Here is a 16810-nt window from a genome sequence, read left to right on the forward strand (position 1 = left end):
CCTTGTTTTTTAATGTCCATTTACATGATGAAGTAATTTCTATTCTCCTTGTGAGTCTTAAATCCAGATACAATGTTTAAGACAGCAAAAACATTAGAACAAAATGGTTTCCTTTCTTTGTTCAAGGGCTGCTTGTGGTTTTGAAGACAACAAACACCAAATTATTTTGCTGTGCTCCAAATACATAAACGAACAAAACCCACCCAGACATGGTGGTGTTTCCCCATCTTAGGCAGGACCGATGATAGTATCTTCTTTTCACAAGGTCAGTTTTCACAACTGTCACCGATGAGATGGAGTTTTGTGGCAGAACCCTCTGCCCACTGCAAAACAAGTACCCACAGGACTTCTCCTAGCCTGACATGGATCTTTGGTGGGTACAGGTACCCCATCCTGGTGGTGAGGCACTGGCTTAGTATCCCCCAGCCTCACCCCACTCCAGCTGCAGCCATGGGAGGAAATGGCCATGAAGTGGAGGAAGCAGAAGTACCTCTCTGTGCTGCTCCTCCCCTCCACTGCGGAGCCCCACAGCTCTCCTGGGCGCAGCATGCACCAGGCTGAAAGTGTTGCTGCCTTGAAAGCTCTTCACTGGTTTTTGCATGCCAAATCCACATGCTGCCTTGCTGCGGACCATGGCATCTACTCTGGAGAAGTTCATTCATTCTGTGGACCCCAGAACTCTTCCCAGAGTCCTCCAAATCCAGTCAGGCATCTATTTCCAAGGTGAGCATTGGGTGATTTCTGACAGAGCTTTGCAAGTCTGACATCCGGTCCCCCTTGGGATCTGGATGTAGGGGAGGCAGAGGGTGGATTTTGACAGAGTTGTCTCCCAGCAGTTTCCCACCAGGTGCAATTTCCCCTTTGAAGAACCAGCATAAGAATTAATAGCTTCGGAAATGTCTTCGATAGTGTGTGCATCTGGTCTTCTCACAGGCAGTGGAGAAGGAGCTGTAGATAGTCTTCATTGTATGCTGGAATGAGTCACGAATTTGCTTTGCACTCACACAGAGCCATCAATCCAGCAATTGCAGATCACCTCACAAAGGTTAATTGAGTAAACCTAGCTCTACTGTTCTGGGGTTGGCATGAAGAGGTGCTCTCTGTCACATGAACAGAGAGACAGGGAGTTTGGAAAGTGACTGTGAGGGACTATATGGTTTTCCTGAATTTCTGCCCTACATTAGGGGGTACTTCAGGTGGTGCAACAATGCAGAAGAATGGGTATGAGCCAGAAAGTAGTACCACAGAAGCTGTGTTTTGCTGGGTTTTCCTGATGCAAATCTTTTCTTGTATTTATTGCTGGGCTCTGCTTGTGCACAAAACACAGTAGAAGAATGGTAAAGAGGCTTGCACAAGAGGGAAATGCTAGGCACTTAGTCAGGGCATACATGTTTAATGACAGCAAAAACACCATGTCAAGCTCATGCATTAGTCTAGGAAAAGAAAGTTACCTCCCTGTCACTGCAAGGGTAAACTTGGGGTAACACTAAATAAAACAGAGGGGGCTTCATGAAATGAGCTGAAGACTTCAGCTTCAGCAGAATACCTACTCCAGGATTCACAATATCTAACTTTACATTAATCTAAAAATCCCCATTCTGTGCCATAGTAAGAGGAGAGAGGAGGCAGCCAATGTTAGCCACTTCCCACACACCTAGGAAATAGCAGTAATATAAATACAAGTTGCATATATATGTGTATGTATACATATATGTGTGTGTCTGTATACATGTACACAAAATACTGTGAGAGGTATATGTACATACAAGATCCTATGATAAAATTATGGTAGCCCAGCTGTCATCAGGTTTCTGAGTTCCTATAGTCTGCATCCTGCTGTTGGTGGATGGTAAAGCTCATGCCGGTACATCTTTGGAGCCAGGGTATTTCAGTTTGTCCTTCCATTTATCATGTAAATCCTTCCTCATGAGGAGAAAAAAAACAGTGGAGACATATCACACACGCCATTTTGCATCAGTATCCCCACATGTGAGAAAAAGTGGCTATTAGCTGATGACTGCATATAATAAAAGAGTGTGCACAACCTTGGGAGGGAGTGGTGTGTGCTCGAGAGAGTCAGGCATGTTTGCACTAAATCCAAGAGCCCTTGTGCTGCTCTGATGCTTCTTCAGTATTCAGCAGCACCATTTCTTCCTGTTCTCTGCTCCTAATGGCTTCCTCCCAGCTATACTCATATATGTTTCCACCAGCAGGCTAGATGCAGCACTAACATACATGCAGGTGTTTCTTGCTTATACAATAAGCTAGGCTAATACAGTCAGTCTATTTGGCTTCTTCCTCCCACAGTTGGCACATCCCCAGAATACCTAGAAACACAGATCTCAGCTAGCAGCTTTTCTTGGTTCCTCTATCATCATCTTCCCTGCTTCAGAGGCTTCAGAGGAAGCTTGAGACAGTTGAGGCACTATGATGTACCTGATAGGTTTGTAGGATCTAGGGCTACAAAAGGTATTCTCAGACCAAACTCTCCCTTCCTCTTCTTCCTTCCCTCCCTCCATCCCTTTGTCCCTCACTCCCTCCCTCGATAAGCACTCTATCCATGTTGGCTTCCTTCTGAACATTTTGCTCCCCTCCATGCCTGACAGCAGGGGTGAACACGCTGTTCTGTGATTGCATTCTGATTTATGTTGCATTTTCTAAAGTGGGAGTAGTGCTTCAGAGAGAGTCTGAAGTAAATCCTGTTATATTGCTAAACAGGAGAGTGAACCACTTTATGCACTTCGAATTTCTATTAGGATGTCCTTCCTCAGGCAGATACCCACACCCCTCCAATAATCTTTTTGATTTCTCCTATCACATGCAGTACACCAGCAATCTCACTGTGGGTAATGGCAGGTCTGTCAACAACAAATATGAGTTTATTGCTACCGTTGCAGGGGCCAAATCAGAGCCTTTGTGCACTGATTGTAGTAGCTCCCAAATGTCTACAGAGTCAGCCTGGTTAGCTGAGTCCTACTTGGATTAGTGTTTTTATGGAGTTGGATTTCATAGGAATCTTTAACCATTCTCAACAGAACATGCAGATAGTAAGGGAGAAGATTTATTTTTAAAGCATTACATGGGATTGTTTGAAACTGGTCAGTCGCAAGAGATGATTAATCTTCTGGTGTAAAAATTTAAAATAGCAAGGATTTATATGTGTATATGTACATGCTATGTATGTTCCCCTCTCAGCAACACCAGAAAAAGGTGCAACATTTCTTAGTGTCAGCTTAACCTGGAACATCGAATGGCTAATGGAGTAAATAATGATCTACTAAATCCATTAGAGCTGTCACATCAAAGCTGTAGCAGCCAAGCAAAGGCAGCTGTAGTAATTTAGTTAGTAAGAAGACAACAAACTGTAATTCATTCACTGGTCTTCTGTGGTGAATGTTGTGCTGTGGGAATGAAACTCTTCATCCACTCTATTTGGAAACAACATTTTGCACACATTCCACTTAGGCCTAAATGATTTTACAAATATAAGACTTGCAAATTAGTCTTACTAGTCTTAACAGATTTTCAGTACCTCTGGAAGCATAAGAAAAGCACAGCGCTCTAAGTCTTTGTTAGGATGGATGTATATTTTTCCGTGTGGTGAGGTATTTTTATTAAAGTCAAGCTCCAGGGAAGGAGTGGGAATTTGATTGCTTTGGGCAAGGTAAAAGCTCTAAAAGATCCCATACTACCTTCATGCTATGTTACACCAAATGTAGCCTATGTCTTTGTTTTCAAACCCAAGCCTGCCTGCTGCAGTTCCCTGGAGGAGAATAGGTTGAAACACACTGTGTGCACTCGTTCCACCATTAATCTCTCTACTGGCCTATAAAAAATTAAGTTCTTGCTGCTATTAATGAAATTGTAGCTCCCCAAACTACAAATGGACAGGACTTTATAGACCCTGTTTCCATTTAGAATACTTTCAGCTAGAAAAGCTATGGGCAATTGAAATTTTGTTGCTAGTAGCGAGTACTACCACCTAGACACCTTTCTGAGGAAGCTCTGTTCACATTTCTGTTCCTGGCTTGAAGCAGAGGGAAGGGTTTCCACTGGAGTTGTATCAGTATTTTTCCTGATACACCTGGACTTTGGGGTTGGTTGAAGCCTTACCCAGTTTACTTCAGGCAGGATAGCCAAGGTTTGAAAGCTTATTCATATTTCCATGTTTCTACTCTCCTTTCCCTCTAGCAGTGTGTGGTTTCATAGCCAGAATCCCAGCCTGCACTCACCACCTATGACTGTCTGACACTACACAGACTCAGGAACGTGGGGTTTAGTAATAGCCCCAACTTGTTCTAGAGTGCTTTTTATTCATCAGAAAACAGAAACAGGTGAAAGGAAAGAGCGGTTACGCAAACCTCAGGGATGCTTTTCAGGGAAGTTGTTTTGGACTCTGAAGTCTTAATATTGTTTTTACAGGAACTGGACTGTTGAATCTCTGAAGGGAATAGAAAGGCTGATTATAAAATGAGAGCAAGTTTGCCAGATACAAGTATCTTGATAATCAGCATTGATTAGAAAGAAACTACAGTGCAGACTGAAGTACATGACAATTTAACAGCTCATTAAAATATGTTATTAAAATTAAACTACTAAAACTCCATTGGAAAATTGATTGATTGAATCTCTTTCTTTGAACATTTTAGTAAATATTTATACTTAGTGAGCTAAGTACTGTATGGCCACTGATTTTTACAGATAGCATGCAAGTACAGGCTTTCATCTTTGTGTTACAAAAATTATGTCTGTTTTAATATTGATGTAATTATTTTATGGGTAATTGAATCTAACATTCTGCAGGCTTAATTTAACCAGTGGCAGGACAGTAAAAAGTGTCAAACTTTAATTGTGAAAAATGTAGAACTTCTCAAGGCACCTATTCTGTTGATGTTTCTTGCTGCTAGCCGTGTTTCCTACCCACAGCCTTCCAATTTTTGCTCCACCTAACTAGAAATCACACATTGCCTTATTTCTTTCCCCTAAAGCTAAATGCACACATCAGCAATAGGATTAGGACACCATGGATTGGGTCTTGTGAGAGTACAGAAGAACAGGTAGCACCTCGCTGCAGTTCAGCTGTTCGAAAGCAACATTTGTGTTGTAAAAAATCACAGTGCCAGGACATGTCCTCTTTATGACAGACCAATGAAACACACAGGGAAAGTTTATGCTCTGGTCTCTTTCCCTGAGGAAACTCTAAGGCAGCAGCCTACACCTCTGCAGGCCAGGAGTGCAGTGAAGCAACATTCTGTAAACATGATGCCCCGCCCTCTGCTATCTCTGCTGGGGCTCTGAAAAGTGCCAGGTCTTTCCATTTAGGGAGAAAATAGTGGGAAAAGGCAACAGCAGGGTCTCAGATACATCCCTGGTTAATGCCCTTCCAGAGCTAAGGGAGTTAAAGATGCCCAGTATTGCCAAGTGGAGACCCCAGCTGTGGGCAGTTGCTTCGTGTTCTCCAATAGCTGCATGAGGGGTGATGACGAGCAAAATACCTTGGGATTTGCTCCTCCTTTGGTGAATGTGAATAGTTCCATTTCAGAACTCCCTTTGGTGAACCATAAAGAACATGAACATGCTTAGGTTCATGACTTCTCTTGGCTGTCCTTTGCTGGTTGTGTATCTGTACCTGCTCACTGTCTTGATAGTTTCAATTTCACCCTTTCTGCTTCTGTTACTGAGCAACATCTTTTCAGCATGTGGTTCTGTGAACTTTTCAGGGGAGTGCTGGGCAGAGCGCTGCAGCCACTTATAAAAATCCTGTTAACCCCGTAACTGCAGCTAGGCAAACCAAATAGACGAACCCTTGTATATCAAGTCTCAGCTGTCCCAAGTCCTAATGTAGACAATACATCACTCTCAACACTAACAGAAAATCATCACATAGGATGGAATGATTTTCTACTGTTTTTAAGCCAACCTAGACGTATGAAAAGCTTATGAGTCAGTGAACACTAGGATATGCAGTCTGTAATACTTACGAATATAACAAAGAAGCTGCCTCTTCGGGATTAATAAAGGCACTTTTCCTTATAAAAACCAGCAAGACAATTTAAACAGAGGCTGAAGCATGAGCAGCTTTGAACAGCTTTGATGAAGATAATTAGGGTTGTACTTCTTAGAGGTGGAAGATCAATAAAAATGACCTGTGCATTTATTGAGTGGACTCTCAGTTGAGTGCATGCCAAAGGGAGAATTGCACATGGAATGGGTGAAATTTGTGGTACTGTGTTTGTACTTGATAATTTGTCACATTTTTTTTATAGAGATAGATGCCAAACCTGTCTGTAAAAATTGAAGGTTTTCCTTTGAACATAGTTGTTTCCCTTCCTCTTGCTTGAGCAGTTAGGAGCAAGAGCCCTAGGTACAGCCTAGGGTACAGATAGTTTGGATTCTCTTTTTTGGTCAGTAGTTGGAGAATGTTGGTAAATTTTCTTTATTAATATGTACCACTGAAATTCTCCTGATCTTGTTCAGGCTTTTTCAAAACTATGCTTTATTCTGAACAAGGAGGAAAGTGCCCTTCAGTGAATGCAATATGAGAACAAACCCTGACTTTTATGGGTCAAATATTGCTCATTTTATTCATGCAGCTGCCCTCAATGGGATGAGTCATCCAGAAACAGAAAAATCTGACCCTGGGTAGCTGGTGCTGAGGGCAAAACTGCTTCAAGTTTTCTTGTGGGGATTTTCTTTCTATGACATTCACCTTTGGGCCTCTCTGTGGATCTCATAGGAGGTGGCCAGAATACCCAAATTGCTTGGCTTGTCTTGATGCAAGGGTCAAAGCCCTCCCTTGGCTTACTGAAGCTGCCCTCAGTGTTCTGGTTTCCTGCAGTAGAGAGGGCTCCCTGGCTGTTGTATTTGGGCCTCCAGGGATGCGAAGAGGAGGACTGCAACAGGAGGAGCCCTGTTTGCCTACACATGAATCCTATAAAAATGCCAAGACAATTCTTACAAACTCAGGTTCTGGGAAGGTAATGGGACAAACCATAGCAAATAAGCAAGGAGGGAGGATCCAGGGATAAACATCATACACAAGCCCATGACCATGCGCTGTTTCTGAGTTACAGGGCTTTTGTGGAGTAATTTTTTTTTTTTTTTCTCCAGTTCCTGGTGATCTGTGCATAATGGGACATGGCATTAGAACAGTTTCACAGTTTCTGGTTAGTTCCATTGGACACACAGTAATGGCACAAGGGGCAGCATGCTGTGATCTCAGTAGGGAAAGGTGCTTAAACATGTTTCCAGTTCTGCACTTCACCTGTGACATGCTCAACACTCTGTCCTGATCTGCAATTTAATTTAGGCAGCCTTCTTAGACCTAGTTGATCAAAGCACAGATTTCCAGTTAAACATACACTTCAGTAAACTTACCTTAAGTGAAAGTAATTAATACTGCAAAGAAAATGAATAAAACTAAATAAATCATAAACAGCTAAACCAGGGACTAACGCTGGTCAAAAGGAGCTTTCGGCATTCTCTTCACTGCTGCAGTAATTCTGACTCCTGTGGGTAAACCCAAACAAAAGGTCAAAGATGTTGCATTTGGATCTGTGGTTTCACTTGCTCTTTTCATTATAGTGGCTGCTGCATGCAAAAAGCTCTGTTGCCACATGCAGAGCATGAGCCCTCTGGATAGATGAGAATCAGAAGAAAGTATTAAAAAAAAAAATAGCCATAAACCTATTAGGAAAGGAATAAATCAGAAACTGCATAAGTAATTTTTAAAAAATTTCCATTATGATTGAAATGGCTTAAAGCACTTGACATTTAAAGTTTGATTTTATATGGGAAAAGATAAATCCTAGAGCTTTTGTTTTTTTGATGGGTTTGTTCTGGCAAAAATCAGACCTTCTGCAGTCTAATCAGGTATGATCAAGATAAGATGCCTTCTTTACACAGAGCTTTTTGAGACGAATTTACCTTCATGGCAATTCAGCAGCTGAACTGCTTGGAGGATTTGTGTCCCAGACTGACCAAACCTGCAGATTTTTGTTGATTGAGACATATTAAAGAGAGAAGAGCCATTACAAAGCCTAGTAAGTTGCTCTGTCACTTGATAAAGGATCTCTACAGAAATTCACGCTGCCTTTGTGACCACTGCTAGCCCTGGGCTCCTGGAACACCCTGTGGGCACAGGAGAGCTGGGCTCACTTGCTCTCAGTGGGTGCACCTTCCGGGTGTAGGAAGGAAGGGATGGATAAGAGCCATACAAGTGCTTTATACTATTTGCAGCCACTCTCACAGCCTGGGGCTGGAGAGAGAAGCTGGGTCATGCTTTCTTCTTTGCCTGACAGTGAGCATATGATTTTCAGCCTCTTCATATCTTCCCCACAAGTTGTTAGTTTGAGTTTAGTGGGAGAAATCCAGCATGCTGATTAGCATCTGCGGTGTTCAGGAGGTATTTGACTGGGAAAAAAAAAAAAAAGACACTGCTCACCATCAGAAATAGGTTACATTTCCCTACTGCTTAATCAGAATATAATATGATTAAAGTTATTAAGCAAAATTCTCCTCCCCGCAACTTTAAAATAGATCTCTCTCCTTCAGTATAAACTGAACAACTGGCTAACCCCCAAATAATGCCCATAAAGAATGATACCTTTTTTTTATTGACATTAATTATAGATACATTATGTCCTTTATAGTACTTTTGGAGCCTGCAGCAGCCTCAATAGAACTGGGATTTCAGCTGAGCTCTGTCGTAGGGGAAAGTAGGCTATTGTTATTCTAGCTGAATGGCTGCACCAAGGGATCTGTGTCTTTATGTGAAAGGAGAACCATTTCACCAGCCCCTGAAACAGAGTCACCTCTGATCTGGGAAGAGGCACCCATATGGGCAACTGATGACAACATAATAGTGGAGAAAGGAGCACTGGGAAAAGGACATTGGGGCAAAATTCTACTCTTCCAGGAGATCTTTCATCTCTCTGCAAAGCAGCCAGGTTCCCGGTTCTTTGGATCTTCTTTCAGAGACTGCTCAGCTTGCCAGCTGCAATGAATTCAGTGGGTGTTTCTGAGAGATGAAAGGGGTAATGTTTTCCTTCAAGGATTCAAACTCGTAGGCTGAGGGTCAATGCCTAGTGCTTGGACTCCAAAGACATTTGTTTTGTTAGGAGAAAAGCTTGGTCTTGGTTCAAAAAATAAGAAAAAAGAACGGATGATATTTGGAAGTGCTTAGCAGCACCCTGTAGCAGACAGACGGTTAGACTGGGAGTCAGCCAGCCTGGGCTTGAGCTCCAATCCTGCTGAATGATCCTCTGTGCCACCTTAGTCAAGCCTTTTGTCTTGTTTGCATTGCTGTCCCTAGCTCTCCTTGCTAAACTGTCAAGGAGCATGCAGCAAAAGGGAGTTACATAGGAGTGATGTATTATTGCTGTTTAGTCATGGGCCTGATTTTGAGCCATACTTCCTATCTAGCATCTGTGAGGCATTCACTCTGAGGGCAGTCACCAAATTCAGCTCTAAGCTGCTGGGAAGGAAAAGGAACCTATTACTGAGATATTTGCTGTTCTACCTTATATTATAAAATATTTCTCTCAGTGGTCTCATGTGTCCTGACATGAAGAATGTCATTCTTCATCTTAGGCATTCACTGTATTTATATTTTATATTGTTGTTTTTATAAAACTCTTTTTGTACCTATAATGAGAAATAAAGGGCTCGTGTTAGAGAAGATGGTGCTGTAGCTGCTTAGCATTTTACGAAAGTTGGAGGAAAAAGATATTGAACCAATTGTTATGATTGCTTTGATGTGATCACAGCAGTTGCTAATATGGATCGTCAAACTAGAGATAAGCTTATGAAAGGATATAAATGTGGTTTTTATTGAACAAAGTAACAATCCAAAAAAAGGTAGTTTCAAAGACAAGAAGCTCTTTAATTGCAGCCTTCAGGAGCATTGTTTGATCACTGTAAATAGGCTGCTTTATTCCAGGTTCTGCTAAAATGTGGGGTTTTTTTCATTATGTTACATACATGTTTCTCAAATCAAAAAGATTACTTGATTTACATTTTCAGCATCTTACACTTTCTTTGTGGCTTGAGTGAGACAAACACAGTTACTGTTGGGCAACAACAAATAAAGGTACTATAAGGTTCATTTAAATTTTGTCACTATAATGTTCGTGTGGGTACACATCACACAGCTGAAGTAAAATCTTTCAGGGTCACATTGTCACACAGTGGATATTTCCACAGTGTTTTAAGACTAATTATGATGGCTTTTAAAGGAAAAAGAATTTTTATTGTCCCTTTTGAAAACCATGCAGTTTCCGTCCCTCCCTTTTATCAGCACAAATATTTGCTGCAAATGCCTAGATGACAAATCACACAGGTAATATTTTTCTTGTCTGAATGTAATCTTCGTTGTACTATTCCAGGCAAAACACCAAGGAAAGGCTAAAATCAGGGATAAAGCAATCTGGTTGCAGACAAATATGTAATTACAATCAATACTGTATGTGCAATTGGGCCCCCAAAAATGAATCTATTCTTGCATGGATGGCAGAGTCTCATTTTATTTTTTTTAACCTGTTATCATTAAAAATGAGGCATCTGCAATCAGTCTCGGTCTGTAAATCATTTCCTCCCAGCATCTCACCCTCATGATCTTTCAACCTCTTGGTCTATTTTAAATGAAGCTGATAAATGAGGAGGTAATTAAAGACCCACAAGTTGCCCATGAATATGGTCATCAAGGTAGATTTCTATATACATGTACACACATTCATCTGTCTATACGCTCAAATATATGTTCTACTACCGAGAAGCTATGGAAGGTTGGTCTCTGATTTCCTTAATTGGATGGAAAATATGGTGGCATACCTCTGTTACTCAGTGGTTACATAAGCAATTTCTCCAACTTTTCTTCTGCTATGAAAGGTACAGTCCTGTGACCATGAGTCCTGGGATTCTTGGGCACTCTCCACCTCTACTCTGCTAAAAGCTTTTCTTGCTTCTACAAGACCTAAAATGTCCTTCCTAAATGCTTAGTATCCTTTCCCTTCTCGATGATGTAAAAAAATATGTCTTTTCTTTCTTCCTTTTTAATTCAAGAATGGGTTCCCTTTCCTTGGTATTACTACACAGCATTCTTTGCCAGTAGATTATGTACCCATGTGATAATTTATTTCTTTGATGGTAAGACAACCAGCTCACTTAATTTTGGGGGGCTTTATTTTTTTATTTATTTTAGTTAAAGCCATAAAATGTTTGGGGTTTTTAAGTTTTAATTTTCATCTCACTTTTTCCTCGAACTGATGCTTTTAGATGAATGATCCACTTGTTTTCCACATCAATGTTACGTTTTGTTCTGCTGAAAGACCCTGAGAGTTAAGGTGCTTTGACAGCCCTGTCTGCCTATTCTGCGTGCACTCTTCTGTGACTTGCAGTGTGGCATTTATAATCCATCTTTTTTTCTGAATGTATTATCTTGGCCCTTGATGTTGCAAACAGAGCCTGCAGCTCCATGTAATGGTTTTTGTAGACTCCAGTTTGCACTACATATGCTTGTCTGCCTCAGGTACTTTCTCTCTTTTATGAGTGGAAATTCTATTTTCTTGTGTATTTTAGCTTTTTCTTGCAGCATTTTAGATTCTCTGCCATCTCTACAGTGCTAGGCCACTGTTTACGCTGCATAGGTTGTTATATGCATTTCTCATGGTTTGCATATTTTGATTGCTTTGTCAAAGGCTAATATTTGTGTCATCCAATCATCTATTTTTTAGTGTTTGGCAGAGCTAGTCTCATAATATTGCCAGATTAGATGTTCAGACTGGGACCATCACTAACTGATGAGTTTGACTTTTTCGCAAGCTCTGTTTATACTTTTATTTTGCGATGGAGGGCAGGACTCCTCAAACTTCTGCCGTACAATTGGTAATTAAGCCATTGTGCCTGAGGAAAAGTAAACGTGATAAAAGTAGTAAGTCTTTCAGAACCAGCAATAATCAGGAAAAGGGCCCTCCTCTGACTCCCCTCTTTATTTCTTGGTGGCACCACTCTGCTGCAGATATAGACTGAAGTAGTACTTTAATATTCTTTAATCACACAATCATTTTTTGAGAAATTCAACCTCATGACTGCTCCATTCTTCCCCTCAGGGCCGTTGCTTGGGTTGGTCTACTCCAGCTACCGTGTTATTTGGAAATCAACCATGGCCAGCAAGGCCATGGAACCTGGATAGCACAGTGCCCATGCTCCTATGGAGTCTGCATATGGATGTGCAGCGGGGCCCTGCTGCATCCTGCGGAATGCCTGCAAAGGCTGTCTAGCAGAGTTGAAGGCAAATGTGCCTGGAGGCCATAATTAGTCAGTGCAGTTACTTTTATATGTTAAATGATTTCTAAGGGTCTGTTTTCAAGTGAGTTATTCTGGAGAAGTTGGATCTAAATATGCACTTAAGAAGAAACCCAACAACTCTAGAAGCCATGAGCTCCCATTTTGAGTAGGTTTTCACAAATATTTATTCAGAGGTGAGAATATTGGAATTATTTGCTCATCTTTCCCTGTTTCTGTAATGCAGAGCTCATCATGCTGCGTCCCCTAGGATTCCCTGTATCTAATAATATCATGGCTGCTTGTGATTGCTACTGTGTCTGATGTGAGGAGTGAGGTGGTTCAGCACAAAAGAAATTACCCTCTTCAAGGCTGCTCAATCTTTCTCTCCCTCTAATATGAAATAAGTATTGCACATTGTCCTGGGTTCAGCAGTAGCAGACATGGCTTTTCTGACTGTCATAAAATATCCTGTGGAGTTCAGCTAAAGGAATGAGAGCTATGATAATTCCTCATGTGTTTATTAGATCAACAGCCAGCCTACTGAGGGGAGCTGTAGCAATATCCAGCGGAGACATCCGACTTAATGCTGAATTACACAGAGACTCAAGGGAGAGCAAATAACTATGCACTACCTTTACAATAAGAAAACCTGACTGGTTTTTTTTTTCAGTGAAAGGTCAGAAGCTCTCTTGGTCTTCTGCTTGGTACCAGATGGGCTGAAAGTATGCATTAACAGCATGGTTCTTCACCTGGCTGTAGCTGATATATTTGTCTGGCACTATAATCCAGAATCCCTTTGTGCTAATCATCGAGTCAGTAGCCTGCTGGGGGAGTTTAGAGCCTAAATTCAGCAGACTTCATGATCCTATGTAGGGTTCTCAGCAAGAGAAATCAGGCAGTGTTGGCACATGCAGCCTGCTGAAAGCAACTGCCACACAATATATTAATGCTTTTTGGTTTGGTTTTTTTTTGGCTGATATTCCTTCTACACAGGGTTAAATACCTACATTGGTATGTGTCTTCTTCAGGGTAGTAGCTGGGGATTTCCAAGTGTCCATCTCAACTGTGAAAGCATTGCACAAGCAACGGACAGGTTTGCCTGGCCATGCCTTCACAGCAGAGCGCCTTTACCCAGCTGCCCAGTGTTACTCCTGTTCATCCTTCTGTCCTGATACAAACTTGCTGTTTTGAAGCTTTGGGTTTAGGCTAGAACCAGGGCAACTTGTGCTCAGCTTGCACTTGCAGTGACCTCCCATGAGGTCAAGGTGGTAGCCAAACACTTGTCACCTGGAAGTGCTGCAGCAGAGTTGATAAATATATCCCAGACTCAGTAAGAGATGCTGATTAGCCCAGGCTGTGGTTGTGACTGGAACTGATCTTGAATGATCATTAGGAAAATCACTCAGGTAATAGTTGCATTTTTGATATGACACCTGGGTAAAAAAAAAAAAAGAAAAAAGAAAAAAAAGCTTTCTTTTTTCTCCCCAGCAACTACAAGGAGAGCTGTGGAGTAAGGAATGGTGCTTTCTGTGGGTAGTGAGTTCTGCAGGCAATGGCAATATGTCAGTCCAGGCCATCTCAATTATTGATTGCTACTATATAGCCAGAGATCAGGTGTTAAATACCTCTCATTGCCTGAGACCATTCTGGTTACCTAGGTTAAAATGGAGAAAAAAAAAAAAAGCCAAACCCAGAAACTTAAATTGAACAAGATGCAAGAAAGGGGCTATTGGGGAATTGTGGGAAGGAAAATCTTCTCGGAGGAGATAAAAAGAATTTGTTTCTTCATATTTTTGTCAAAAATGTGACCAGAGAAGGGCAAAAATAACCTTGAAACCCTTTGGAGAAATGGAAATGAGAAAAAAAGTATTTTAAGTAGCAAAACAATGTTAGTAGCAGAGCAAATGAATACACTTACCAACGCATTGGGAGTGAAAATGAGAATAAGGTTTCTTACCACAGGGAAATGAAATTCTGAGATGGGATTCTAGAAAGGGTACTTCCACATCTAAATACAGAGCTTGGTAAGTTCTTAGAAAGAACTGCACAGCATCAGAAAAACAGAAGCTAGCATTAAAATCAGCATTTCTGATGTTCTGTGTTCAATGCAGTCCTATCTACAAATGGAACACCATGTGTTTGCTGTACTGTCTTTCTATAAAATTAATTAGTCCCATGCTTCAAAGCTTCTTCTAATCTCCTGCAATGACCAGGAAGAATTTTCCTTCTGCATAACTTGTCTTTTGTTTTGGTTTTGCTTTATTCTTACACACTTCTGAAACAGCAAAGATTGACCACAGCTACAGTGGAGAAGGGGAGGGTTGGTTTTGTCAGGGCAGAGAAGGGAGGGCTGCTTTTGACAGGGCAAACTGCAGTTCCAGGTTTTGTGAGGAAGCTCTGAAATGCTTGGTTGAATTGCCTTGATCCTGATCTCAAACTTCTGAGTATCACAGACAAAAAAGGAATTTTTTTTGCTGCCAGGTCAGAATCACTAGGCATTTTTTCAGCATGACAAGGGATTACCACTGTCAATTGACCAGTCTTCCATTTTCTTGTACTTTCTTTTGGTTTTCTGTTCCTACAGAAAGCTCAAATGCTAGTTGCACTTTGCTGTCTCTTGGGCTCTTCCTGAGGACCTTTAGCGTTTATGATTTTTTGTCTTCTACTGTAGTCTATGTCCTATGGGATATGCTATGCCCTATGCTAAGCAGAGGCACCTTTCCTGTGCAAGCTCCACTGCCTGGTGATTTCAGGAGGCAGCTCCTGATGACCCAAGTAATCCTATGCTCTACTTCATTCCATTTTGTCTAGTAACTTGGAAATGCAGGTCCTTCAGACCTTGTTCTCCTCATATGCATCTAAGATCAGTGGGCACATAGATCTGACCTAGAGATCACTGAAGCCACAAGATTCTCTCAAGACACTAAAGAAGAAAATAAAACATTAGGTTAGTTATATATAAGTTATTATATATAAGTATTGTTTCTTATAACTTGTTTTAAGTATTTTTGCTTTCATTCAAAGAGGTAAAGTCACTTGAAAAAGTGAGAACAAGCTGAATAATGCTTTTCTTTCCTTTTGTGTTTCTTTTCAGGCTCCATCTATGAAATGTTTGGACATGAATGCTGCCTGTCAACAGGAGAAGTCATTAAAGTTATTGGCTTCAAAATTAATAAGCTTATAGCAAGTATCTGTGAGAATAATGAAGTCAGCCAGTTTTCAGCCAAAGTGGAATTACCACTGGATTTTCCTGGTATAGTATTTCATGAATGCATTTTTTTAAGAAATTATAACCCTGAGTATTCACCTTTATTCATTTTATTAATTTGCTGTCCTGATTAATATTTGGTTTAGGTTACAACTCAGCTGTCAATGATACAATTTTATTAGATGGCACATGACACAATCATCTTGCTTTTGAATTTCAACTCTTACAGTTCTTTTTCAAGCCTGGATAAATATTATTGAGGTTATAACATTTGTTAGTTAAACTTTCTCTACTTAAGATTGCTACAGAAATCTTCTTTTCAGTTACTTATGACTTTGCCAAGCTTTCTCTGAGCTAAAATCTCCTTGCTGTGTGCTCAGACTATAATTTATTTATTATTACTATATTTTTATTTTATTATTTTGGATATAAAGTATTACAAATATTTTGTTATGTTTTGGATTTACTTCAATCATTGATTTTAATTCCAGTGGCCAAAGTGGCTGCTCCATGCATAGAAACAGTAGTAGAGGAAAATGGATGTGCTTTCCTGCTTAAAGACCACTTCAGCTGTTCTATAGCAAAGTCCCAAAATATCTGTATTTTGGAGGATGGACTTGAAATTTGGCGCATTACAAATAACTGACTTGTTCTTTGTAACACATTTCTCTCTGTTCATGTGGCCTTGTTAGGGTGAGCTGGGCAAATGCTGTACGTACCAAGAGCACCTAGTTGATCACATGTCATATTTATTCATTTTTCAATTCTGCTGTCATCTCAATTCCTCTGTTGTTAGGGCCCAGTCTTGTTAAAGGCGGAAGTTACTGGAGTACAGAGGGAGAAGTGCTGTACTGTCAGCATCCATGTGTGGGAAGTGGAGGAAGCAAATTAGGTTAGGAAAAGTTTGGATCTTGGAGCAGGGGAACATAATGAAGACTCAACAAGCAAAGATCAGGGACTGGAGACAGCAGTAGAGGTGTTTACCGGCATCAGAAGAGGACTGCACCCACACAGAAATATACATGTACAGCATTTCATATGTTTGGAGTCTTGCAGGCAGCAGAGGTAATGAGAGTCCCCCAAAGAGAGGAGAGGACAATGCTGGAAAACAGCACAAAAAGGCAAGTGAGATGTGGGAGGGAGCCTGTGTAGGTCTGGCAGAGAAGTTATGGGACATCTGAACATAGGAAACACTGGGACAGAGCACACACAAGACACAGCAGCCCACAAGAGACGAAGATCACATCCAGAACTCACTTTGGCCAGCACTAATTCTAGCTAATGCACTGAATGAGACTACAGTTCTGTAGGAGAAAA

At 40.9% G+C, this 16810-nt stretch overlaps 1 protein-coding gene across 2 annotated transcripts in view; it reads left to right on the forward strand.

Annotated features, from left to right (window-relative positions):
- Nucleotides 1-250: 250 nt before the first annotated feature.
- Nucleotides 251-16810, forward strand: part of THEMIS (thymocyte selection associated) — a 76689-nt gene continuing 60129 nt past the window's right edge. The window contains exons 1-2 of one of the 2 annotated variants that reach the window (XM_057409070.1): nt 251-723; nt 15380-15538. In XM_057409070.1, coding sequence (XP_057265053.1) covers nt 600-723; nt 15380-15538 — 283 coding nt within the window. In that variant the 5' untranslated portion in view covers nt 251-599. The remainder of the gene's footprint in view (nt 724-15379; nt 15539-16810) is intronic. The other variant, XM_057409061.1, reaches the window with a different exon arrangement.

This window comes from Pezoporus wallicus, unplaced genomic scaffold (genome assembly GCF_028554395.1).
Source record: "Pezoporus wallicus isolate ANWC-B61680 ecotype Strahan unplaced genomic scaffold, APGP_CSIRO_Pwel_v1 contig_3817, whole genome shotgun sequence".
Classification (NCBI taxonomy): domain Eukaryota; kingdom Metazoa; phylum Chordata; class Aves; order Psittaciformes; family Psittacidae; genus Pezoporus; species Pezoporus wallicus.